General features: G+C 49.0%; 1 protein-coding gene across 1 annotated transcript in view; it reads right to left on the bottom strand.

Annotated features, from left to right (window-relative positions):
• acad11 (acyl-CoA dehydrogenase family, member 11) overlaps positions 1-25,106 on the bottom strand; it is a 122,188-nt gene that overhangs the window by 13,226 nt on the left and 83,856 nt on the right. Inside the window, 3 exon segments of the mRNA XM_078199437.1 lie at positions 14,880-15,034; positions 18,406-18,477; positions 22,055-22,140. Coding sequence (XP_078055563.1) covers positions 14,880-15,034; positions 18,406-18,477; positions 22,055-22,140 — 313 coding nt within the window.

The following is a 25,106-nucleotide window of genomic DNA, read 5'->3' as shown; positions in this document are numbered from 1 at the left end:
CCTGATAGAACTGTGGAACTGAACAGGGTATACATGACCCAAGGAAGGTGGCAGGCCAGGTTGAGAAAGTGATTAGAAGACATATGGGATCCTGGGCATTAAAGTAGAGTAGAAAGTAAGGAATGCTTTGGTGATCCTTTGTAAAAACAGTTACTCTGCCACAACTGGGGTATTGAATCCAATTCCTGCCATCGGTCTTTAGGAGGAATGTCAAGACTTTCGAGAGGTTGCACAGAAGATGTACAAGAACGGTTCCAGAGAAGGAGGACTTCAGTTATGTGGGTAGAATAGTATAGCTGGAGGTATTCCCCTTGGAGGAATAAATGGGTGTTTTTCCGGTTGGAGGAAGGTAACTAGTGGCGTGCCGCAGGGATCGGTACTCGGGCCGCAACTGTTTACCATTTATATAGATGATCTGGAGGAGGGGACGGAGTGTAGGGTAACGAAGTTTGCAGACGACACAAAGATAAGTGGAAAAGTGAATCGTGTGGAGGACGGAGAAGATCTGCAGAGAGATTTGGACAGGCTGAGTGAGTGGGCGAGGATATGGCAAATGGAGTATAACGTTGAGAAATGCGAGGTTATACACTTTGGAGGAAATAATAACAAATGGGATTACTATCTCAATGGAAACAAACTAAAACATGCTACCGTGCAAAGGGACCTGGGGGTCCTTGTGCATGAGACGCAAAAGCCCAGTCTGCAGGTACAACAGGTGATCAAGAAGGCAAATGGGATGTTGGCCTATATCGCGAGGGGGATAGAATATAAAAGCAGGGATGTCTTGATGCACCTGTACAGGGCATTGGTGAGGCCGCAGCTGGAATACTGTGTGCAGTATTGGTCCCCTTATATGAGGAAGGATATATTGGCATTGGAGGGAGTGCAGAGAAGGTTCACCAGGTTGATACCGGAGATGAGGGGTTTGGATTATGAGGAGAGGCTGAGGAGATTGGGTTTGTACTCGTTGGAGTTTAGAAGGATGAGGGGGGATCTTATGGAGACTTATAAGATAATGCGGGGGCTGGATAGGGTGGAGGCGGAGAGATTCTTTCCACTTAGTAAGGAAGTTAAAACTAGAGGACACAGCCTCAAAATAAAGGGGGGTCGGTTTAAGACAGAGTTGAGGAGGAACTTCTTCTCCCAGAGGGTGGTGAATCTCTGGAATTCTCTGCCCACTGAGGTGGTGGAGGCTACCTCGCTGAATATGTTTAAAGCGCGGATAGATGGATTCCTGATCGGTAAGGGAATTAAGGGTTATGGGGATCAGGCGGGTAAGTGGTACTGATCCACGTCAGATCAGCCATGATCTTATTGAATGGCGGGGCAGGCTCGAGGGGCTAGATGGCCTACTCCTGCTCCTATTTCTTATGTTCTTATGTTCAGAGGTTCAAAATCCTGAGCAGTCTGGACAGTGGATAGGGAGAAACACAGCTTGGTGTGGCTCCTGCTCTGACCAAGACCGCAAGAAACTACAAAGGGCCGTGAACATAGCCCAGTCCATCACGCAAACCAACCTGGCATCCATTGACTCCGTCTACACCTCCCACTGCCTCAGGAAAGCAGCCAACATAATCAAGAACCCCCACGCACCCCGGATATTCCCTCTTCCACCTTCTTCCGTCTGGAAAAAGATACAAAACTCTCTGGACATGTACCAGCTGACTCAAGAACAGCTTCTTCCCTGCTGCTGTCAGACTTTTGCATTAAGTTGATCTTTCTCTACACCCTAGCTATGACTGCAACACAACATTCTGCACTCTCTCCTTTTCTTCCCCCCTCTGTACTCTATGAACGGTATGCTTTGTCTGTATAGTGCGCAAGAAACAATATTCTTCACTGAATGTTAATACATGTGACAATAATAAATCAAATCAAAAGCTGTTCCCACTGGCGGAAAGGTTGGGAACCAGAGGACACTGATTTAAGGTGATTGGCAAAAGAACCAATGGCAGCAACATGAGGAAAAACTATTTATACAGTGAGTGATTCGGATCTACTTTTGATTTGATTTATTATTGTCACATGTATTAACATACAGTGAAAAGTATTGTTTCTTGCGCGCTATACAGACAAAGCATACCGCTCATAGAGAAGGAAACAAGAGAGTGCAGAATGTGGAGTTACAGTCATAGCTAGGGTGTAGAGAAAGATCAGCTTAATGCGAGATAGGCCCATTCAAAAGTCTGAAGCAGCAGGGAAGAAGCTGTTCTTGAGTTGGTTAGTACGTCACCTCAGACTTTTGTACCTTTTTCCAGTCGGAAGAAGGTGGAAGAGAGAATGTCCAGGGTGCGTGGGGTCCTTAATTATGCTGGCTGCTTTGTCGAGGCAATGGGAAGTGTAGACAGAGTCAATGGATGGGAGGCTGGTTTGAGTGATGGACTGGGCTTAGATTCCTGACCTTTTGTAGTTCCTTGAGGTCTTGGGCAGAGCAGGAGGCATATCAACCAGAAAGAATGCTTTCTATGGTGCATCTGTAAAAGTTGGTGAAAGTTGTAGCTGACATGCCAAATTTCCTTAGTCTTCTGAGAAAGTAGAGGCGTTGGTGGGGCTTTCTTAACTATAGTGTCGGCATGGGGGGACCAGGACAGGTTGTTGGTGATCTGGACACCTAAAAGCTTGAAGCTCGCGACCCTTTCTACATCTAGAAGGCACTGCCTGAGATTGCAGGAGAGGCAGATAATGTGGCTTTGAGAAGAGAATTGTACATGTTCTTGAGTGGAAACAATTTGTTGGGTTACAAGAAAAAGAGAGTGTGGGATCAACTGAATTGCACCTGCAGACAGCCAGCACAGACATGATGGGCCGAATAGCCTCCTTGTGTGCTGTTAGCATTCTTTGAATCTATAGGATAGATCGAGAGAAACTACTTCTGCACATCCAGGACGTGGGAATGTAGGCTCAAAATTAGAACCACTGGCGGCACAGTGGCGGGCGGCACGGTGGCACAGTGGTTAGCACTGCTGCCTCACAGCGCCAGGGGAGGTTTCAATTCCGGCTTCAGGTCACTGTCTATGTGGAGTCTGCACGGGGGTCTCTCTGTGTCTGCGTGGGTTTCCTCCGGGTGCTCCAGTTTCCTCCCACAGTCCAAAGATGTGCGGATTAGGTTGATTGGCCATGCTAAATTGACCCTAGTGTCAGGGGATTAGCAGGATAAATATGTGAGGTTACGGGAATAGGACCTGGGTGGGATTGTGGTCGGTGCAGACTCGATGGGCTGAACAGCCTCCTTCTGCAGTGTAGGGATTCTATGATTCTTTTCAAGGCTGTGGTTAGAATTGCTAAATTATGAAATTGCCAAATTATGAAATGTACATATCTATGGGGTGGGGTATTGCCGCCATAAGCATCAGTTTTAAACAGTTGCCAGGGGTGGCTGCAAAATGGTCCAACCCAATATCGAGCTGGACACCAAACAGGTGTTTTCTGTGCACAGAGTGCCAGTGAGCCTGGAGAGAAACTCCGATCATGCAGCTGGAGAGCTACACGCCTGTTTTCCTGACCCGGCCAACATTCTGAGCACAGAGTGCAAGATTCCGTCCAAGGGGTCTCAGGGGTGAGAGGTAGGTGGGGGAGGGGGGGAATGCCTGGGGGGGAGTCAGTAGGGGGGAGGGGGCAATTGTAACATCAGGGGGTAGGTCAGAGAGGGAGGGAGGGCCGGAGTCCCAAGATCCTGGAGCGGCGGGCTCCGGGGGCCTCAGATTACGGCGTCTGCCCCTTCCCGTCCGAGATGGAGACAAGTTTATTTCTCTGCTTCCCACCCTACTCGCGCCCACACCCGCCAGCCTAAAAATCGAGGCTGGGTGGAAGAAAGCCTTTCAGTGGCCATTGCATGGCCTTACTAGGTGAATGGGCAGGTCTGCTGCCCAAGACCCTGCCAACCCAACCGTGAAATTGCGTCTCGGTAATAGCGGGCAGGATCCTGGGGCTATTTTAACACCCCCCCCCCCCCCCAACTCAGAACCTACCCAAGAGGAAGCGTAAAATCCTGCCATTGGAGTTTGGAATAATTCATTCTGTCGTTTGGAAATCTCGAACGGAAAGACAGCAGAAAACGGACATGTTGTTGAGTTTTTTCTCTTGCACTCATCAGGACAGATTTGCAAGAATACCAAATTTCAAAGGGAGCAACGTTTTATACCTTCTTCTCCTGCAGTATAAGTTGTTGCCCCCTTTGAAATTTGGTACCCTTGCAGATCTGTCCTGATGAGTGCAAGAGGAAAAACTTCGACAACATGTCAATTTTCAGCAATAATTCATTTTCATGCACCAGGAATGGAGAGTGCCAACAATGAGTATCAAACACTTCCTTGATGACAAGGTTTGAGGAAATTGTGGCTTGTCTGTGAATTGTCTACCCATGGATAATTCTTCAAGGAAAAAGTAAAAACGGAATTTCTCACGTGGTCAGGCTGTTCGTCACTGACTATTAGTATCAGTGCTCTTATTTTTAACGGGCCAGATATTCCATTTAATACAGACAGTTTCTCGCTGAAGAAACATAAACATCATCTGTTCTTCCTCTATCAAGCTCTGAAATTATGCTCACCAGGCTGCGGCATCTGTTAAAATAATTATCATTTTTAACAGATGCTGCAAAGTGATATATGCCTGTTCTACCTGCTCATTAGCAGCCTGCTAAGACACCTACTTCCTCATTCTGTATCTTTGGAGAGCCTTGCGGTTATGGTCTTAACAGCTGTGATACCATAAATCCTTCCGAAGCTTGCTCGGAAGTCCCTCGATTCCGTCAGGACTGACCTTGAAATCTGTCAGCGGCCAGCGTACAAATGAGTTGTTTGTTTTGAGCTCTTGCAAGGTGGCAGATGTGAATCGAGTTGCACACACACTTAACTATTCGCGTTAACTCTCCTTCGCCTTGTTTAAAACATCATTGTAGGCGAGATGCGCACACCTACTGCAGATACATTGGGCCCAACGGGATTCTAGACAATTGTAAAAAACTTACAGATGAGGGGTCAAAGAACAAAGAGAACAATGAACTCTACAGCACAGGAACAGGCCCTTCGGCCCTCTAAGTCTGTGTAGATCACGTTGTCCTATCTAAACCATTCGCTTATATCCCTCTATCCCCCTTCTTTTCATATGCCTATCAAGATAAGTCTTAAATGTGGCTAATGTGTCTGCCTCAACCACCTCACTTGGCAGCGCATTCCAGACACCCACCACCCTCTGTGTAAAAAACTACCCCCCGCACATCTCCACTCAACCTTTCCCCCCTCAACTTGAACTTGTGACCCTTTGTAATTGTCATTTCTGCCCTGGGAAAAAGCTTCCAACTGTTCACCCTATCCATACCCCTCATCATTTTATAAACCTCTATCGGGTCTCCCCTCAGCCTCCGTCTTTCCAAGGAGAACAATCCCAGTTTGATCAATCTCTCCTCATAGCTAATACCCTCCACACCAGGCAACATCCTGGTAAACCTTTTCTGCACTCTCTCCAAAGCCTCCACGTCCTTCTGGTAGTGTGGTGACCAGAATTGGACGCAGTTTTCCAAACGTGGCCTAACCAACGTTTTATTTAACTGTAACATAATTTGCCAACTTTTATACTCAATGCCCTGTCCGAGGAAAGTAAGCATGCCTATGCTTTCTTCACCACCTTTTCCACCTGTGCTGCCACTTTTAAGGATCTATGGACCTGTACTCCCAGATCCCTCTGTGTGTCTATGCTCCTGATGGTTCCGCCATTTATGTTATAGCTCCCACCTACCAAAATGCAATACCTCGCATTTGACCGGATTAAATTCCATCCGCCATTTCTCCGCCCAATTTTCCAGTCTATCTATATCCTGCTGTATTCTCTGACAACCTTCATCACAATCCACAACTCCAGCAATCTTAGTATCATCATGGAAATGACTATTTGCTCCGACATGTTGACCCAATTTTAAGCTGGACATTTTTTCAGTAGTCATCAAATCCAGCATCAGGGTAAAGGCAAAATACTGCGGATTCTCAAATCTGAAACAAAAACAGAAAATGCTGGAAAAACTCAGCAGGTCTGACAGCATCTGTGGAGAGAGAGTAGAGCCAATGGGTGGGATTTTACCGTCCCGCCCGCCACGGGAATCGCACCAGGTGGGACACAGATGTCCATTGATCCCGGATGGGATTTTCCAGCAGGCACAGAGGGAAAATCCCCGTCCAAAGTTTCAAGTCAGGATGTCCCTTCATCAGAGCCCTGACAAAGTAACAGAGACACTCGTGGCAGAGATTTTAGCCTGATGCTCTCTGTCACAAATATTGATTAACAAGGCCCTCAACTGTGTCCATTCCCCATTCTGCACATTTCTGCTCTCATCCCTTCCTCTCCCTCTCAGAACCTGGGTAAGCGTTGTCCTTGCTTTCACCTTCCAGTCCTCCAGCTTCCACATTCAATGGACCGTCCTCCACCATTTTCACCACCTCCGGTGTGAAGCCACCACGAAACACCACTTCCCCTCCCCTTTAAGCATTCTGAAGGGACCGCTTCCCTTGGTGACCCTGGTCCACTCCTCAATCATCCCCAATTTCCCCTTCTTACAGCGCCGTCCAAGTAAGCTCAGGAGATTCAACACGGGCCGCATGGTGGCACAGTGGTTAGCACTGCTGCCTCACAGCGCCAGGGACCCAGATTCAATTCCCGGGTTGGGTCACTGTCTGTGTGGAGTTTGCACATTCTCCCCATGTCTGCGTGGGTTTCCTCCGGGTGCTCCGGTTTCCTCCCACAGTCTGAAAGATGTGCTGGTGAGGTGCATTGGCCATGCTAAATTCTCCCTTAGTGTACCCGAACAGGCGCCAGAGTGCGGCAACTAGGGGATTTTCACTGTAACTTCATTGCAATGTTAATGTAAGCCTATTTGTGACTAATAAATAAACTTTACTTCACTTTACTTGCTCTGCTAGCTCTTCCCTTCCCTTGGCGTAAAGCTTCCAACCCTCCTTCCAGGTTAAACTGCATCTCTGTGTACTCGTTTTAATATACTGCATTCACTGCTCACAACATGGCCTTCTCTGCGCCAGGCAGATTCAATGCAAATTGGGTGACTTTTATTTTGTTGAACACCTCCATTTAGGTCTGCAAGCGCGATCCCGAGTTCTCAATGGCCTGTCCCTTTAATTCTCTTCTCTTCCTCGGACCTCCATGTACTTGGCCTCCTACACCGTTCCAATAAAGATCAACATAAGCCTCATCCTTCAACTGGGAACTTTACAACCTCCCAATCTACAAGGCCTTTGGAGGGAAGCAAGGGGAGACTTATTAGAGCAGTAGCAAGGATGAGAGACTTCAGGAGTGTGGTGTATCTAGAGAAACTGCTTACAGCAGAGAAAGTTAATGGTAAATTTAATGGAGATGTTCAAAACTAGGAAGGGTTTCGATGGAGTAAATAAGAAAAAAAATGGCGGGAGAGACAATAAACCAGAGGTTACAGAGAGAGAAGATGAGGAGAATATTTTTAACACAGCAACCTGTTACAGTCTACGATGTCCCACTACCCGATAGGTTGGTGGAAGCAGATTCAATCTTAACTTTAGGAAATGAATGAAATAAATGTATGTAAAGGAAGCAGGTGCAGAGTTATGAGGAAAGAGCGAAGCAGTGAGACTAATTGGAGAGCTTTCAACATCCATTGACTCCGTCTACACTTCCCGCTGCCTCAGAGAAGCAGCCAGCATAATCAAGGACCCCATGCATCCTGGACATACTCCCTTCCACCTTCTTCCGTTGGGAAAAAGATACAAAAGTCTGAGGTCACGTACCAACTGACTCAAGAACAGCTTCTTCCCTGCTGCCGTCAGACTTTTGAATGGACCTACCTCGCATTAAGTTGATCTTTCTCTACACCCTAGCTATGACTGTAACACTGCATTCTGCACCCTCTCATTTCCTTCTCTATGAACGGTATGTTTTGTCTGTATAGCGCGCAAGAAACAATACTTTTCACTGTATACTAATACATGTGACAATAATAAATCAAATCAGATCAAAAGCCCAGGGAATATGAGGGCTGAGTGGCCTCCTGGCGTGTGGCATGAACCAATGAAGCGTCCCAAGGTCTCGGCAGCTTTCTTCAGTGATGTTCAAACATGAATTTTAGGTTAAAAATCAACTTTACAGTTTGTAAAAAGGCAAAGAGAAACGGGGAAACTGATTTAATAGAAGGGGCGCCAGCTGCATTGTTCTGTCTCTGTGTCGGCCATGTTGTAACTGGTACAGTGAAGTTAATGTAGTCACAGTTAATCAAGGGCTGTCCCACTACAACTTGCTCCTTGCAGCGACAGCCCAGAGACACAAATTACTTCAGATGTGAACAGTTTCAACAAACACGGCCGAGACAGAAGAGGATTTGCTTCGATTAGGTTTGGATCAGCATGATGGGACAATCATCAGAGAGAACAAACTCCACCTCAAGGAGTAGTCTCACACATACGGCCAAAAGCAACATTCAAACCATTTTGCACTGACGGGAAACCGACCGACGGGATTTTTTTTCAGTGTCACAAGTAAGGCTGACATTAACACCGCAATGAAGTTACTGTGAAAATCCCCTAGTTGCCACACTCCAGCACCTGTTCGGGTACACTGAGGGAGAATTTAGTACAGCCAATGCATCTAACCAGCACGTCTTTCGGACTGTGGGAGAAAACCCATGCAGACACGGAGAGAATGTGCAAACTCCACACAGACAGTGACATGAGGCCGGAATTGAACCCGGGACCCTGGCGCTGTGAGGCAGCAGCGCTGACCACTGTGCCACCGTGCTGCTCAGATGTCCCTTGAGAAATATTCCATCTTTCGAAATGCCATCTGCAACTATGTGGAGGATAGCAACTGTATAAAGATGTGTAGGTTAGGTGGATTGGCTACGCTAAATTGCCCCTTAATGTCCCAAGATGTGTAGGTTAGGAGGGTTAGTGAGGTAAATATCTGGGGATACGGAAATAGAATCATAGAATCATAGAAACCCTACAGTACAGAAAGAGGCCATTCATCCCATCGAGTCTGCACCGACCACAATCCCACCCAGGCCCTACCCCCTTATCCCTCCATATTTTACCCACTAATCCCTCTAACCTACACATCTCAGGACACTAAGGGGCAATTTAAGCATGGCCAATCAACCTAACCCGCACATCTTTGGAATGTGGGAGGAAACCGGAGCACCTGGAGGAAACCCACGCAGACACGAGGAGAATGTGCAAACTCCACACAGACAGTGACCCAAGCCAGGAATCGAACCCAGGTCCCTGGAGCTGTGAAGCAGCAGTGCTAACTACTGTGCCACCGTGCCGCCCACTAGGGAATAGGGTGGGCCTGGGTGAAATGCTCTGTTGGAGGGTCGGTGCTGACTCGATGGGCCAAATGGCGTCCATTTGCACTGTCGGGATTCTATGGAACTACGTACTAGGAGAATAGCTGCTAGTTATTCAGCTGTCCAGGATACACATCAAAATGTAGCTTATTGCAAACAAGCATTTGTAATAATTAATAGCAAATTATGGGAAATGATTACCGGACTAATCATTGAACACCTAATTTAACATAACCATCATCTATCAAACACCGTGAGAGACCATCGACCGGTTCTGGTCTATGGATAATAGAGCTTGATGATTATTGTTCCATATTCCTTTCACTCAGACTGAATTCGCAAAGGCGAGGTATATTTTTTCAAGAGTGTTATCAGAGTGAGAGAGTGGCAATGCGCGAGACACGGGCTTTTGAGAGCTCAGTATCCGCGGTGGGATACAACTTTAAGGAGCGGTATCCTGTCAGAATGACAAAGAGAAAGACGGTACAGCTTTAAGAAATCGTCAACTTTAATGGTCTTTAACCAGGGACGCATCAGGGGCAAGGGAAGAGTTCAGTTAAAGAGAGAGGAAATGAGAGTGAGAAGGTAGAGGTTGGAAGGTATTTCCTGTTACTGTCTTGTACAGTGCTGTACATACAACTGGCACGGATGAATAAGTCTGACTGGCTTCAGATTGCAGCCGGGATTCCCCCAAAAGCATTCGAAATTCCCAACCTGCGAGGAAATGGGAGTAAATCCGGCTGGTTTTTTTAGCGTGATTTCCAGAATGAACCTCCGACCCTCTGTGCATCACAGAGTGCCCTCGCGTGATTCACTCTGGAAATCTGGAGGCGGTGCCTATTCCCACCCGAGGCAGGCAGCATAGCACTGTGCGGACCACTGCACGTATGCTGATCTGTCAGTGCGGAGATCAGCGCATGTGCACTGACACCCTGTGGTGAACCATCGTTGGTTCCCACTGTGGGGTTGTTCTAATGTTGTTGTTGGGCTAGGGTGTTTACACTGTGGGATTAATACACCTGTGGTTGTTACTGTTGTGGCACATCCCAGTCGGGCTCCGCCTCCTGGGAGAGGTATAAGACCCCCTGCTCGGGCGGGACCTCGTCAGTCTGGAGTGGTGTACTTATGTTCGAATAGTTCCATTGTTAGGCAATAAAAGCCTTCAGTTACCGAAGCCTTGTGTCTTGTGTTCGATTGACGCGCATCACACCCCCTCCCCCCGCCCCATTGCCGGCCTCCCAATCACTGACCTTCCCCGGACCCCCCTGGTCACTGGCCTCCCGGACCTTCCCCGGGCCAGCCCCCATGACCACCCCTTCCCCCAGCCCGGCCGGCCCCAATCGCCCCGACCCCCTCACCTGGCCAGCCCTGATCTGACGATCCCCCAACACCTTCCATCTCCCATTCCTAATGACCATCTCAGACCACCCCGGCAGCCCCAACACCGCACCCCCCCAACCCCCCCCCCCACCCCACCTCCCTCCCACCCACCCCACCCCACCCCAAACCCCACCCCAACCCCCCCTACCCCCACACCCCCCACCCCACCCCACCCCAAACCCCACCCCCCCACCCCAACCCCCCCTACCCCCCCACCCCACCCCCCCAACCCCCCCACCCCACCCCCCCAACCCCCCCCACCCCAACGCCCCCACCCCACCCCCCCAACCCCCCCCACCCCAACGCCCCCACCCCCCCCCCCCACCCCAACCCCCCCACCCCACCCCCCCACCCCACCCCCACTCCAACCCCCCACCCCCCCTACCCCCCACCCCACCCCAACCCCCCCACCCCAACCCCCCCACCCCCCCAACCCCACCCCAACCACCCCCCCAACCCCCCCACCCCACCACCACCCCCCCCCCCCACCCCCCGCAACCGCCCCCCCCCCCACCTCCCACTGAGTAGGCTGCAAAACTTGGTCCTGGAAACGCGCGGAGACCGTGGCACCCAGCGGAAGCCCGCGCTCGGTTCGCTGGGAGAATCGCACCCTACATGTCTAATTGACCACTAGATCCTGCTTCAGCTTGTTAAGGTGGGTGTATCAGTTAGATATTTTTGGTTGATCAGTTATTGTGTTGAGTTAGCCACAATAAAAAAAACGTGCATTTATGTAGCCTCCCTCACAGCTTCAGGACGTCCCAAAGCACTTTCCAGTCAGTGAGAGACTTTGTGAAATCGAGCCAATTGGTGCACAGCAAGCTCCCACAAGCAGTAATGTGATAATGACCAGATAATCTGCATTTTGTGATGTTGATTATAGAATCCCTACAGTGCAGAAAGAGGCCATCCAGTCTATCGAGTCCGCACTGACGCTCCAAAAGAGTGCCCCACCCACGTCTTCCCCTCTATCCCCATAAGTCTGCATATTCCATGGCCAATCCACCCAACCTGCACATCTTTGGACACTAAGGGGCAAATTTGCATGGCCAATTCACCTAACGCACATCTTTGGACACTAAGGGGCAATTTAGCATGGCCAATTCATCGAACGCACATTTTTGGACTGTGGGAGGAAACCGGAGCGCCTGGAGGAAGCCCACGCAGACACGGGGAGAACGTGCAAACTCTGCACAGCCAGTGACCCCAAGGCCGGAATCGGACCCGGGTCCCTGGCGCTGTGAGGTAACAGTGCTAACCACTGTGCCACTGCGCCGCCTAATTGATTGAGGGATAAAGATTGGCCAGGATACCAGGAACAACTCCGCTGTTCTTCCAAATAGTGCCATGGGATCTTTATGCTGGGCTGAAGGAGCAGACACAGCCTCGGTTTAAAGTCCAATCCAACAGACATGGAAACATATTATAAATGTGTACATAAGACGTGCAGGTAATTCTGAGAAAGGGTGGAACCAGCAGTGAAGAAGTGGTTTCCAGAAACACTGATTCAAATAATCCGTGCGTTAATCCAAACTGAGGAGTTCAACAGTTGGAATGGACAGTTTACCCATTACTGTGTTTCCTTTGCTGTTTGGACTGATTTCAATGACTCATTTGCTTCCTACTGTTAAGTGGCTGCATCTGTGAATCACAGATGGTGGGTTTAGTGTCTGACGTGAGCAATATTAATCATCCTTTGGAAGGACATGGGTGCAGGGTGGAAACACTGTGGAAATCCAGAGATGGAACCATTGTTTGACCAGAATGTTGTTATCTACAATTCCTTTATGCAGAAGGTTTAGAGGAAGCCTCGGCTTATCCAAAGGAGCTGCACTTGCGTCAGTCACAAGAAGTGAAAACTATTGTTTGTTACCGGCCTTCGAAGAGGGCAGTTACATTCCGCGCAAGGTTTTTGTACATTGCTAATTTCATCTTGTACTTAGGACAGATTGCCGACAGAAGCCCAGTTTTAAATTGGCCGCACTATTAGATCTACAAAGTGGAGAAAATCCCCATTTATTCGGGCCTACAGACTCAGGATATCCTAAATAATTTTACATCAAACAAATTACTTTTTGAGCGGAGTCACAGAGTCTTTACGGCTTTGAAGGAGGCCGTTTGGCCCGTCGGGTCCATCCTAGCTCTCTGTAGAGGATCTGGTCAGTCCTATTCCCCCGTTCTATTCGCGTGGCCCTACAGGTTTACTTCCCTCAAGCGCCCGCCTTTTGAAATCATTGATTGTCTCTGCTTCCACCACCCTTGTAGGTGGCGAGTTCTAGCTTCACTGTCGCACGCTGCGGAAGAAGGTTCTTCCTCAGAATCCCCTCCCCTCTATCTCTTGCCCCAATCTGTGCCCCCTGCCACCAATGTCCACCCACCCTCCCCAAACTCCTTTGGCAATCAGCTGATGGGAATGGCTTGTCTTTGCCTAAGTCTGTCATAATCTCGCACACCTCTATCAAATCTCCCCTCAGTTGCCCTCACTGTCGTATTGTAGGGAAGAGTGGCAACCAATTTGTGCACAGCAGGATCCCACAGAATGAAAGGAGATAAATAACCGGATAGTCTGTTTTAGTGATTTTGGTTGAAGGATAGATATTGGTCATGGCACCTTGTCTAAAGTTTTTTGCTTATTTGTTAGTGTCATGGATAGACATATTTACACCGCAATGAAGTTACTGTGAAAATCCCCTAGTCGCCACACTCCGGCGCCAATTCGGGTAACACTGAGTGAGAATTTAGCATGGCCAATGCACCTAACCAGCACATCTTTCGGACTGTGGGAGGAAACCGAAGCACCCGGGGGAAACCCACGCAGACACGGGGAGAACGTGCAGACTCCGCACAGACAATGACCCAAGGTGGGAATCGAACCTGGGTCCCTGGCGCTGTGAGGCAGCAGTGTGCTGCCATGCTGCCTTGTGCCACCATGCCACCCACTGTGACATCCACGGTGCCACTGTGCCACCCACTGTGGCACCGTGCTGCCCTGTGCCACCAAGCCACCCCTGTGCCACCTCTGCCATGCTATTGTCTACAATAGATCCATATAAACAGATTTTTTCTTCTGATTTGAAATGAAGTGAATCCTCAGAATTATCACATTGTTTTCCTGCAGGATTTTAGCTTTATTCCTTGTGGAATACAGTTCCTCATCATAATTTAAAAATGATCCTTGAATTCTGCTTTGGGTTCTTCTTCTTGACTGGAATGGTGCAGCCCAAACTGGCATCAGTTGTTGGCATCAGATCAGCTGTAGATGCTGACTGCTGGCAGATGCTCACAATGCCAATGCTAGCACCATCATCAAGGTGGCGTGAGCCAGGCCAGGAGGGAGCCAACACCATTTTGGTACAAAAAGAAGGGAAGCATCCTCGATGTGGGTTAGGAAAGGGCTAATGTTCCATGGCGTTTACATGGCTGGGGAAGCGGGAAGTGCGTTAAATACTCAAATCCTCAGGATCAGTGCTACAGATGTGTACTTTTATCTTCTAAACCAATAAATGTGTCCAAGTTTGAGAGACTTTGTCACAGGTCACCTCGCTCACATATATACAGATGGAAAGAAACCCATTTAGAAACATTGAATCCCTACAGTGCAGAAAGAGACCATTTGGCCCATCGAGTCCACACCAACTCGCCTAAAGAGAATCTTACCCACTCCCACTCCCTCGTCCTATCCCCGTAACCCCGCGCATTTACCATGGCTAATCCACCCTAACCCACACACCTTGTGACAGTAAGGGGCAAATTAACTTGGCCAATCGACCTAACCTACATACCTTGTGACAGTAAGGGGCAATTTAGCTTGGCCAATCGACCTAACCTACACATCTTGGAACATTAAGGGGCAATTTAGTATGGCCAGTCCACCTAACCTGCACATCTTTGGACACTAAGGAGCAATTTAGCTTGGCCAATCCGCTAACCTGCACATCTTTGGACACTAAGGGGCAATTTAGCTTGGCCAATCCACATAACCTGCACATCTTTGGACACATCCTTTGTTACACAAGATAAATCCAGGGGCAATGTGATGAAAACAGAAGTTGAAGTCATTTGAATGACATAACTGGTGTTCTGAGCATATCACACTGGTCGTTAAGGTTATACAGCATTAAAGTGAGGGGTAAACTTACCAGGAAAATTAGGGATTAATAACCTATTCTTGCCTACTCACATGTTCGTACAGTTTCTTCCCGAAAGTCTTCCTCTGGGCTGCCCGCTGGCACAGCAGCTCCAAGGCCCGTTCCGCTGTCCCAACTGTCCTCATGCAATGATGGATTCGCCCTGGTCCAAGTCGACCTTGAGCTATTTCGAATCCCCTCCCTTCACCTGGAGCAGATATTTGGGAGACGGATGGGGGAAAGGTGATAAACCATTTCATCCAACAACCGTGTTCAATTCAAAACCCTATCGGGCCATCATACACTGGTGCTGCATTTCCAGCACCCCCCACCCCCCGACAATCCCCTCCCATTCCGCCAAGACAACTTCAAGTTTATTTATTAGTGTCACAAGTCGGCTGACATTAACACCGCAATGAAGTTACTGTGAAAATCCCCTAGTCGCCACACTCCGGCGCCTGTTCTGAGGGAGAATTTAGCATGGCCAATGCACCCTAACCAGCATGTCTTTCGGACTGTGGGAAGAAACCGGAGCACCCGGAGGAAACCCACGCAGACATGGGGGGAACGTGCAGACTCTGCACAGACAGTGACCCAAGGCCGGAATCGAACCCGGGTCCCTGGCGCTGTGAAGCAGCAGTGCTAACCACTGTGCCACCCAAAGAACTTCCAAAGTACATTGGCGCTGTTTCTCCAGTTCAGTCTCCACAGAAATGCAAGTCATGGCTTTCCTCCTCAGAAGTTACACACATAGACATAACGAGAAAGGCAAGGGAAGATTAGCAGACACTTCAATGGTCACCCTCATTGACTTTTTTATCCCTCTGTTCAAATCCCTTGCAATAAAGGTTAAATGTTCGCTGTATCTGCATGTTAACTTCCTGCGTTATTTAACCAAGGCTCTAACGGCATCAACAGTTATGAGTTTTGGACCTTTTTAAAAAAATAATTCCGCTTTTTAAAAATTCTCATGACAAAATTGAATAACTTTAATAACTTTACACTTCCGCCACTGCACCTGCCACCTTGTAGCCTCTTCACTTAACCTGTCTATGGCTGGGATTCTCCGACCCCGACCACGGCTGGGACCGCAGGGACTGTGGGGCATCCTGTGGGGTTGTGGAAGGTGCTACATAAATGAAGCTTTGTGGCATTCTGCTGTAGTTCAACATTTCATTGGCTGTTTTGATGCGGAGGCCCTTCGCTCCCTGGATCTGCCGTAACTCCCGGCACAAAGTCAGCCCGTTCTGTGCGGCCTTCTCTGGATTGCACCCGACTAGAATCCGATGAGTTAAAATGGCTCCAGCCCTCTGAGCCGCGGTTCAAATAAGATAGCTCAGGTCATGATTGGATCACCCTGATAGGATGCCCAGTCGAGCAGCCTGTGGCTCCCTGAAGCAGGCCTTGACGTATCGCAGCTGAAATGAGTGGCCTCAACACTACGCTGGCTTTAATTTACTCCAGCATTGAGAGATTCGGGATGTGGGTTCTTTGGAACAGGAAAAGGATGAGCGTTGAATCAGCAGAGGGAAATTCGATTAGCACCAGATTCCAGAGCAACACAGGCCCACAACTGAAGCGTGTGCCCCATCACATGAAGCAGACACACAAGCCAGAACATGGGGCAGTATGGTGGCACAGTGGTTAGCACTGCTGCCTCACAGCGCCAGGGACCCAGGTTCGATTCCCGGCTTGGGGTCACTGTCTGTGTGGAGTTTGCACATTCTCCCCGTGTCTGCGTGGGTTTCCTTGGGTGCTCCAGTTTCCTCCCACAGTCTAAAAGATGTGCTGGTTAGGGTGCATTGGCTGTGCTAAATTCTCCCTCAGTGTACCCGAACAGGTGTCAGAGTGTGGCGACAAGGGGATTTTCACAGTAACTTCATTGCAGTGTTAATAAATAAACTTTAACTTTAGATTGGAACTCGCTCCTTATTTCATTAAGATTGGCATAACTATAGGGTTCGTGGTGGGAGATACAGGAAGGATATCAGAGGTAGGTTCTTTAAGCAGAGAGTGGTTGGGGTGTGGAATGGACTGCCTGCAGTGATAGTGGAGTCAGACACTTTAGGAACATTTAAGCGGTTATTGGATAGGCACATGGAGCACACCAGGATGATAGGGAGTGGGATAGCTTGATCTTGGTTTCAGATAAAGCTCGGCACAACATTGTGGGCCGAAGGGCCTGTTCTGTGCTGTACTGTTCTATGTTCTATGACAGACACACAGCGCTATTTGTTTAGCTGCAGCGCACTGATTGGGTGGGAAACTGGGTGTCAGTGACGCTCTCTAAAGATAGCCTCCACCTCTTAAAAGGGAGGGTGGACTTGGGCCTCATTGAATCAGCGGACAAGCGATCTTGAACACACTCTACCTTTGAAGCTGGAAAAGCACTTGGGGTGTGGGAGCTTCCCCAGCCCCTTGAAGGCAGGTTGGGGGAGGGGGGCAGTCAGCATGGTAAAAAATTTTAAAACTTCATCAGGCCGGCTCCCTGCCGTCTTCCCACCTCTTTGCACTTTTCCCCAGTGGAAACGTGGGTTTCCCACGTGGGTTACACGTGGCATGGTGGCACAGTAATTAGCACTGCTGCCTCACAGTGCCAGCGGCCCAGGTACGATTCCCAGCTTCGGGTCACTATCTGTGCAGAGTCTGCACGTTCTCCCCGTGTCTGTGTGGGTTTCCTCCGGGTGCTCCAGTTTCCTCCCACACTCCAAAGATGAGCAGGTTAGGTGGATTGGCCGTGCTAAATTCCCCCTTCGTGTCAGGGGGATTAGCAGGATAAATGTGTAGGGTTATGGGGATAGGGCCAGGGTGGGATTGTTGTCAGTGCAGACTCGATGGGCCGAATGGTCTCTTTCTGCACTGTAGGGATTCTATGAATCCATGCATCCATGATGGGATGTCAGTTAAGGTGCTTATGAAACTAAGTGACAGGCCTTTTCCCAGAGTCTTGGAGCAGTGGGAGTTCCCCGCTGCTTACGATCTGAAACATTTCAGCTGCATTTGCTGAAAAGAGATGCATGTTGTCGAAGCTTTTTGTCTTGTACTCATCAGAACAAACACAAGAATGCCAAATTTCAAACCATCTCAACAATTTATAGTCGAGGGGAAAAGGGTGCTGATTGTTGATAAGTGACTGATTGGCTGAGACATTGCCATGGAGAAAGTGTTGGGGAACTATAGGCTTCCCAAGCACAGGCACAAGGCTTGAATTTATTCCTTTTCTTTGTGGAGGATGGCTCCCTGTGTATGAATGTGTGTCACTTCTACCAAGTGTAAATGAGCAAGTTACAAACGTGACTAATGATCTTAAATTGGTTGTTAGTGTAACTAATGGCGCACTCGGGATTGTTCAGCAAGTGCTGCCCACTTCTGGATTTACGCTGTGTATCTGCCTCCACTTGCTGTCTCTAACTGGACGGCGAGCACTAAGGTGGTCGGCTGAATGGCCACTTCCCGTAAGATTTCACAGGGGAGTGAACAGAGTGAAATGGGCAGTGCTGACACCGGGAAAAGATTCCGAGGGCTGGAAAAAAAATGTTTTTGTCCGGAAGATTCCAATCCAGCTGTTTTTAGACTCACCCAGCAGGATGTTGGATACAGGAACACGGACATTGTCGAAATGTATCTAAAAATGCCCACCGTGAAATGCATCTGTTGGGACACAACGGAAGTCACATCAGTGTCCATACACAGGTACAGGAACACACTACCTCAGGTATTACATTGAGTAACCAATCCCAGATCGGAAATACTTAGCATTGCCACAATTTCATGTAAAGAGTTTTGCTTTCAGCTGAAATGAGAAATTTCACTCAAAGCAAACTTAACATTTGTATTGGATGGGTTACTTTACAAGCCATAGAATCATAGAATCTCTGCTGTGCAGAAGGAGGCCATTCAGCCCATCGCGTCTGCACGGACCACAATCCCACCCAGAACCCTATTCCCGTAACCCCACATATTTACCCTGCTAATCCACTTGATACTAGGGTCAATTTAGCATGGCCTAATCAACCTAACCCGTACATCTTCGGACTGTGGGAGGAAACCCACGCAGACACGGGGAGAACGTGCAAACTCCGCACAGACAGTGACCCAAACCGGGAATCGAACCCGGGTCCCTGGCACTGTGAGGCAGCAGTGCTGACCACTGCACCGCCCCAAATGGTCTCCAAGAACATGAGAAGTAAGAGCAGGAGTAGACCATTCGGCCCATCGAGCCCGCACTGCTATTCAATACAACCAAGGTTGATCTTGGGCTTCAACTCCATTTTCCAGCCCATTCCCCATATCCCTTAATTCCCTGAGACACCAAGGCCGGAATGTTACCACCGTTCACGCCAGCGGGATTTTCCCATCCCGCCGCAGTGAGCGGGGATTAGGCTGGCCGCCAAATTCTCTGACCTCGCTTCAGCGGGAGCGTGGCGTGAATGGGTGGTACGATCGGGACCCAGAAATCTGTCTTTCCCAACTTTAAGAGCAGCCCCACCCAGTCCGCCACCAACAGACCTCTAATGGACCATCCAAAATCAGCAGCAAGGATCACTTGGAGGAGGAGGGGGGGGGGGTGCAGGGGAGGCCAAAGCACCTCTAAACACCAGGTCTATCCATCAAACTGAGTCAAAATGATTCAGAAATTTGCCAGGGCCACTTGCTCACCTGACTGATATCAGAATGGCAACCGACACACGTAAACTGGAATGGAATCACCGATATTGAAGATTAGTGGAGATTTAGTGGACAAAATGTGACAAGAGAGAGAATGTAGGGATGGTTTTGTAAATCCCGTGCGAATCGCAAGGTGAATCTCACAGCAGCAATGCACTAGGACAGACCTGAACAAAATCCAATCGGGAACATTCTCCTTCAGGTCTACCAGCAACGGACAGCGGGGTCAGTAAAATTCCCCAGAGGGCCTTGCTGCCACCCTCCTGCCCAGCCAGCAATTTTATATGGGGGGGTGCGCACGTCACAATTGAGGCCCTTAATTGGAGCATTAAATGGCTGTGGGGTTGCTGTGGAAGCGGGGCTGTGTTCCTCTTGGACACTTGGAAGGGTGGGTAGATTTGATTTGATTTGATTTGATTTATTATTGTCACCTGCATTAGTATACAGTGAAAACTTAGTGCAAGGTAAGTCCATTCAAAAGTCTGACAGCAGCAGGGAAGAAGCTGTTCTTGAGTGGATTGGTACGTGACCTCAGACTTTTGTATCTTTTTCTCAACAGACGAAGGTGGAAGAGAGAATGTCCGGGGTGTGTGAGGCCCTTAATTATCCTGGATGCTTTTCTGAGGCAGTGGGAAGTGTAGACAGTGTCAATGGACGGGAGGCTGGTTTGAGTGATGGACTGGGCTTCGTTCATGACCCTCTGTAGTTTCTTGTGGTCTTGGGCAGAAGAGGAGCCATACCAAGCTGTGAAACAACCAGAAAGAATGCTTTCTATGGTGCATTTGTAAAAGTTGGTGAGAGTCATAGCGGACATGCCAAATTTCCTTAGTCTTCTGAGAAAGTAGAGGTGTTGGTGGGCTTTCTTAACTATAGTGTTGGCATGGGGTGCCCAGGACAGATTGTTGGTGATCTGGACACCTAAAAACTTGAAGCTCTCGACCATTTCTACTTTGTCCCCATTAATGTAGACAGGGGCATGTTCTCCACTGCGCTTCCTGAAGTCGCTGAATATCTCCTTCGTTTTGTTGACATTGAGGGAGAGATTATTGTTGCCGCACCAGTTCACCAGATTCTCTATCTCATTCTTGTACCCTGTCTCATCATTGTTTGAGATCTGACCCACTACGGTGGTGTCATCAGCAAACTTGAAAATCGAGTTGGAGAGGAATTTGACCCCAAAGTCATGGGTGAACTAGGAGTATAGCAAAACCCCAGCATCCAGAAAATCCTGCCCTAGGAGGCCAGCAGTAACAATGACCCCATTAGAAATGTGGAATAAACCACAAAGCTGATGCCAGAGTGGCAAGTGGCATCTCAATACCTCGTTTTTCCCTCCCTAACTGCAATCACATGCCAGTCACAGTCAAATCCAATAACTGGGCATTGAGGAAGAATGGATCTCAAGATGGCCGGGCCTCCAGGTTTATTTCTGAGGCAGCACAGCAAAGTCACAGAGTCTCCCCATCCATCCACGCCCCCCAATCTCTGTGCCACCACGTATGTACCCCTCATCCAACCCCACCGTCCGTCTCCCTCCCCCGAACCATTCCCCGGTCCCCTGGCACTCATTATTATAATGGGGAGCTCTACTTGGAGCTAATGGTGTTAATCCTGGTTGCCCCCCCCCCCCCCCCAACATGGCGTGATTGGTCAGTTCCCCGGGCAGCAGCAGACACACAGCGGGGTCTGGTGGTACCACGCTTATTGTCATGGGCCAGGCCAGAAGCCTCACCCGCGATGCACTCGGAAATATAACTGGCGAATGGGTTCGCAATATTCATAGCCTTGAATGAGATGCCAGCGTCGGGGCAAAACTGCTTCATTGATGTGTAGATGTAGATGAAGTAACTCTATCTCCTGGATCCCCTCCTCTTTTCACTGCCCTTGCTTGGTGGCTTCTTCTGGACTTTCTCGTTGCCCCTTTTTTGGAAATGGCTGGCTTCTTTTCCTCACCCATTATCACTTAAAATTTCAGGTTTATATTCTCTCAATAGTGATCCCCTAACCCTTCCCCAACTGGGGAAAGCTGTGTCCAATTATCAATTTAATCATGCATTTCACAAATTCAACATTAAGCCTGGAGTTTTACCACCCAGCCCGCCACGGGAATTGGAGCGGGCAAGGGGCGGACAATGGTCACAGAGATTTACAGCACGGAAACAGGCCCTTCGGCCCAACTTGTCCAATGCCGCCTAGTTTTTACCACCAAGCTTGTCCCAATTGCCCACGTTTGGCCCATATCCCTCTATACCCATCTTACCCATGTAATGCTTTTTAAAAGACAAAATTGTACCCGCCTCTACTACTGCCTCGGGCAGCTTGTTTCAGACACTCACCATCCTCCGTGTGAAAAAATTGCCCCTCGGGACCCTTTTCTATCTCCCCACTCAATGGGAGGGACAATGGGAAGGTCCGTTGACCTCGGGCGGGATTTTGCGGGATGAACGAGGCCCTAAAATCCCACCCTGAGAATGCCGGCATCCCAGCCCAGATCAGGAACTCTAATGGTCACTCTGAAAGGAAGACGGATCTGACTGAGATAAATGATGATGTCTCTTACCATCGTACCCAAACACTCTTAGGGGCCTGATGACCTTTACCCCTGGTGTGTCCATGGGAACAAGAATCATGCTGTGTTGCTTGTGCCTAAGGAGCAAATGCGGAACATCATAAATTTACCGAACAAATCTATAATTGAACAATCAAGATGTGTTTGTGAAATCCCACTCACAAATTTAACACCAGATTCTACACTCGTCAAAGCCAGAAATATGTAAATGAAGCCGGGGCGGCACGGTAGCACAGTGGTTAGCTCTGCTGCTTCACAGCTCCAGGGACCTGGGTTCGATTCCCGGCTCGGGTCACTGTCTGTGTGGAGTTTGCACATTCTCCTCGTGTCTGCGTGGGTTTCCTCCGGGTGCTCCGGTTTCCTCCCACAGTCCAAAGATGGGGGTTAGGTTGATTGGCCATGCTAAAATTGCCCCTTAGTGTCCTGAGATGTGTAGGTTAGAGATATTAGCAGTTAAATATGTAGGGATATGGGGGTGGGGCATGGGTGGGATTGTGGTCGGTGCAGACTTGATGGGCCGAATGGCCTCTTTCTGCACTGTAGGGTTTCTATGATTTCTAAGCCAAGCAGTGCAAACACGTTGGGCGGGATTATCTGGCCTCGCTCGCCCCCAAGACTGGAAAATCCGTCCCGAGATCAACGGACCTTTGCCTGGTCCGTGTCCCTCCCGCTGCAATTCCTATGGCAGGTGAGATGGGAAATTCCCCCCTATATCCCAGCCTGGTGTAAACTGCAAAGCACGGCTTGCAGGAACCTGGGGATGTATGTGCATGGAGCTTTGACAGTGGCAGGTCAGGTTGAGAAGGCTGTGTTTTTTTCTAAAAAAAAAGCACATGAGATTGTGACTTTATTAATAGTGAGGTTACAAAAGCAAGGAAGTTTTTATTTATTAGTGTAACAACTAGGCTTACATTGTAATGAAGTTACTGTGAAAATCCCCCAGTCGCCACACTCCGGTGCCTGTTCGGGTACACTGAGGGAGAATTTAGCATGGCCAATGCATCTAACCAACACGTCTTTCAGACTGTGGGAGGAAACCGGAGCACCCGGAGGAAACCCACGCAGACACGGGGAGAATGTGCAAACCCCACACAGTCAGTGGCCCAAACCGGGATTCGAACCTGGGTCCCTGGAGCTGTGAGGCAGCAGTGCTAACCACTGTGCTACCGTGCCACCCTCAGTTATGCTAAATCGTTGAAAAAGAAAGCGCCAGTTAGGCCTCAACTGGAGTACTGTGTTCAATTCCAGATCGCCACACTGTAGGAAAGATGTCCAGGCCCTCAGAGAGACTGTCGCAGAGATTTACTGGAATGATAATGTCACGACAACAGATCATAGCCACAAATTACTCACGGACATGTTGAACTTTTAAGTAAGGCGTGTTTTTTTATAAAAGGACGTACAAGCAAAAACAGGCTAAGACTGCAAAGTAACCACTTTCCTGGAAAATTCCAATGTGGATTCCACTTGACCAACTATTCTGGACAGAACGGAATACCACACTTTTTGTCATCAAAGACATTTCTAAAGAAGAAATGCAATCTAACATCTGAACTTTAATCTCTTGCAGAGGTAATGGAGGCTGATTGCCATCTCAGCAGAGACCATCTCCTGTGAGTTATATCCCAGACTATCGGTATGATGTGAGTTGAAAGAAGGCAGTTCTAGACAAAAAGAATGTTTGTGTTTTTCCCTTTTCAGGAAGACACAAGAAAAGGGTTAAAAATCAACTGCAACTCTGGTCTCTGGGTGCTAGTCTGGTGTTCCGGTTCTGCTGTCCTATGAACTAATACTGTCCTATGAACGTCACAGCTAAAGAACATCAATCAAACATCTCGTTTGCATCTCCCAGCGCTGGATTTCTAGCGGCGTCTGCTCGCACCGGAAATCGGCAGGGAGACGCACAGACCATTCAAATGGTCACTTCAATATCATTTGAATCTCATTAGCGGACCCAGGACTGAGGTCTCCGGCCCGCTAGTGTCTCCCTTCCCGCCTGAGTGTTTCACTCCAGCAGGGATTACACTAGCTCCCCAATTTCGGGGAGCTAGCGGCCCGACCCTGCTGGAGTGAAGGGGAGGCAATTGGGACCTCCCAGAGGGTCGGGCGGCTGGGGGGATGCTCTTTGGGCATTGACACCCTGGCAGTGCCAGCCTGTGCCTCTGGCACTGCCCAAAGGGCTAAGTGCCAATTCCCATGTGCACCCTGGCAATGTCCATCGGGGGGGGGGAGGTCGGGACTGCAGGGGAGGGGTTATTGTCGGGGGCGGGGGGTGCTGGAGACCGCGGTGGGCCAGGAGGAGGGGCGGGGGGGGGGGGGGGGTTGGGCCTGGGAATGGTTGGGGGGTGGGGGGCAGCGATCGGGCCGTGGGGGGGGTCGGAGAGCCGACGTTGCGGAGGTTGTGGGGCTGGCCAGCGATTGACAGATCGGCGCATGCGTAATGGCCCACTCAGCGCGCTGGTTTCAGCCTCTCCAGCGGGAATAGGCCCCGCCCCCTGAAAGTTAATGATATTCGCACTGGCGGCCTCTACATTGCACGGAGTGTGGGAGATTCTTCTCTGAACTCCCACTGAAAAAAACAGCGTGAATTACTCCAACTTTCACGCGAATTCAACACTTCGAATTGTTTTGGGAGAATTCTGCCCCAGTTATATAGAGAGACTGGAGAAGTAAATTACCCTCTTCAGATCAGAGAAGGTTAACAAGAGTAAATACTAAAGCAAAGTACTACAGATACTGGAAATCTGAAATAAAAGCAGAAAATGCTGGAAAATTCCAGCAAAGCATATGTGGAGAGAGAAACAGAGTTTAATGTTTCAAGTCCATGCGACTATTCTTCAGAGCACTGAAGGAGAATCATACTGAACTAAAAGCATGCTCTCTGTTTCGCTCTCCACAGACGCTGCCCGGCCTTGCTGGGTTTTTCCAGCATTTCCTCTTTTTATTTAAGGTTAACAAGAGATTTGACAAGAAGTGTTCAACAACATGAACATTTTTGATCAGAGTAAATGAGGGCGGCACGGGTGGCACAGTGGTTAGCACT

The sequence above is a fragment of the Mustelus asterias genome, chromosome 2 (genome assembly GCF_964213995.1).
Source record: "Mustelus asterias chromosome 2, sMusAst1.hap1.1, whole genome shotgun sequence".
NCBI classification, from domain to species: domain Eukaryota; kingdom Metazoa; phylum Chordata; class Chondrichthyes; order Carcharhiniformes; family Triakidae; genus Mustelus; species Mustelus asterias.
This window is presented reverse-complemented; position numbering and strand designations above follow the sequence as displayed.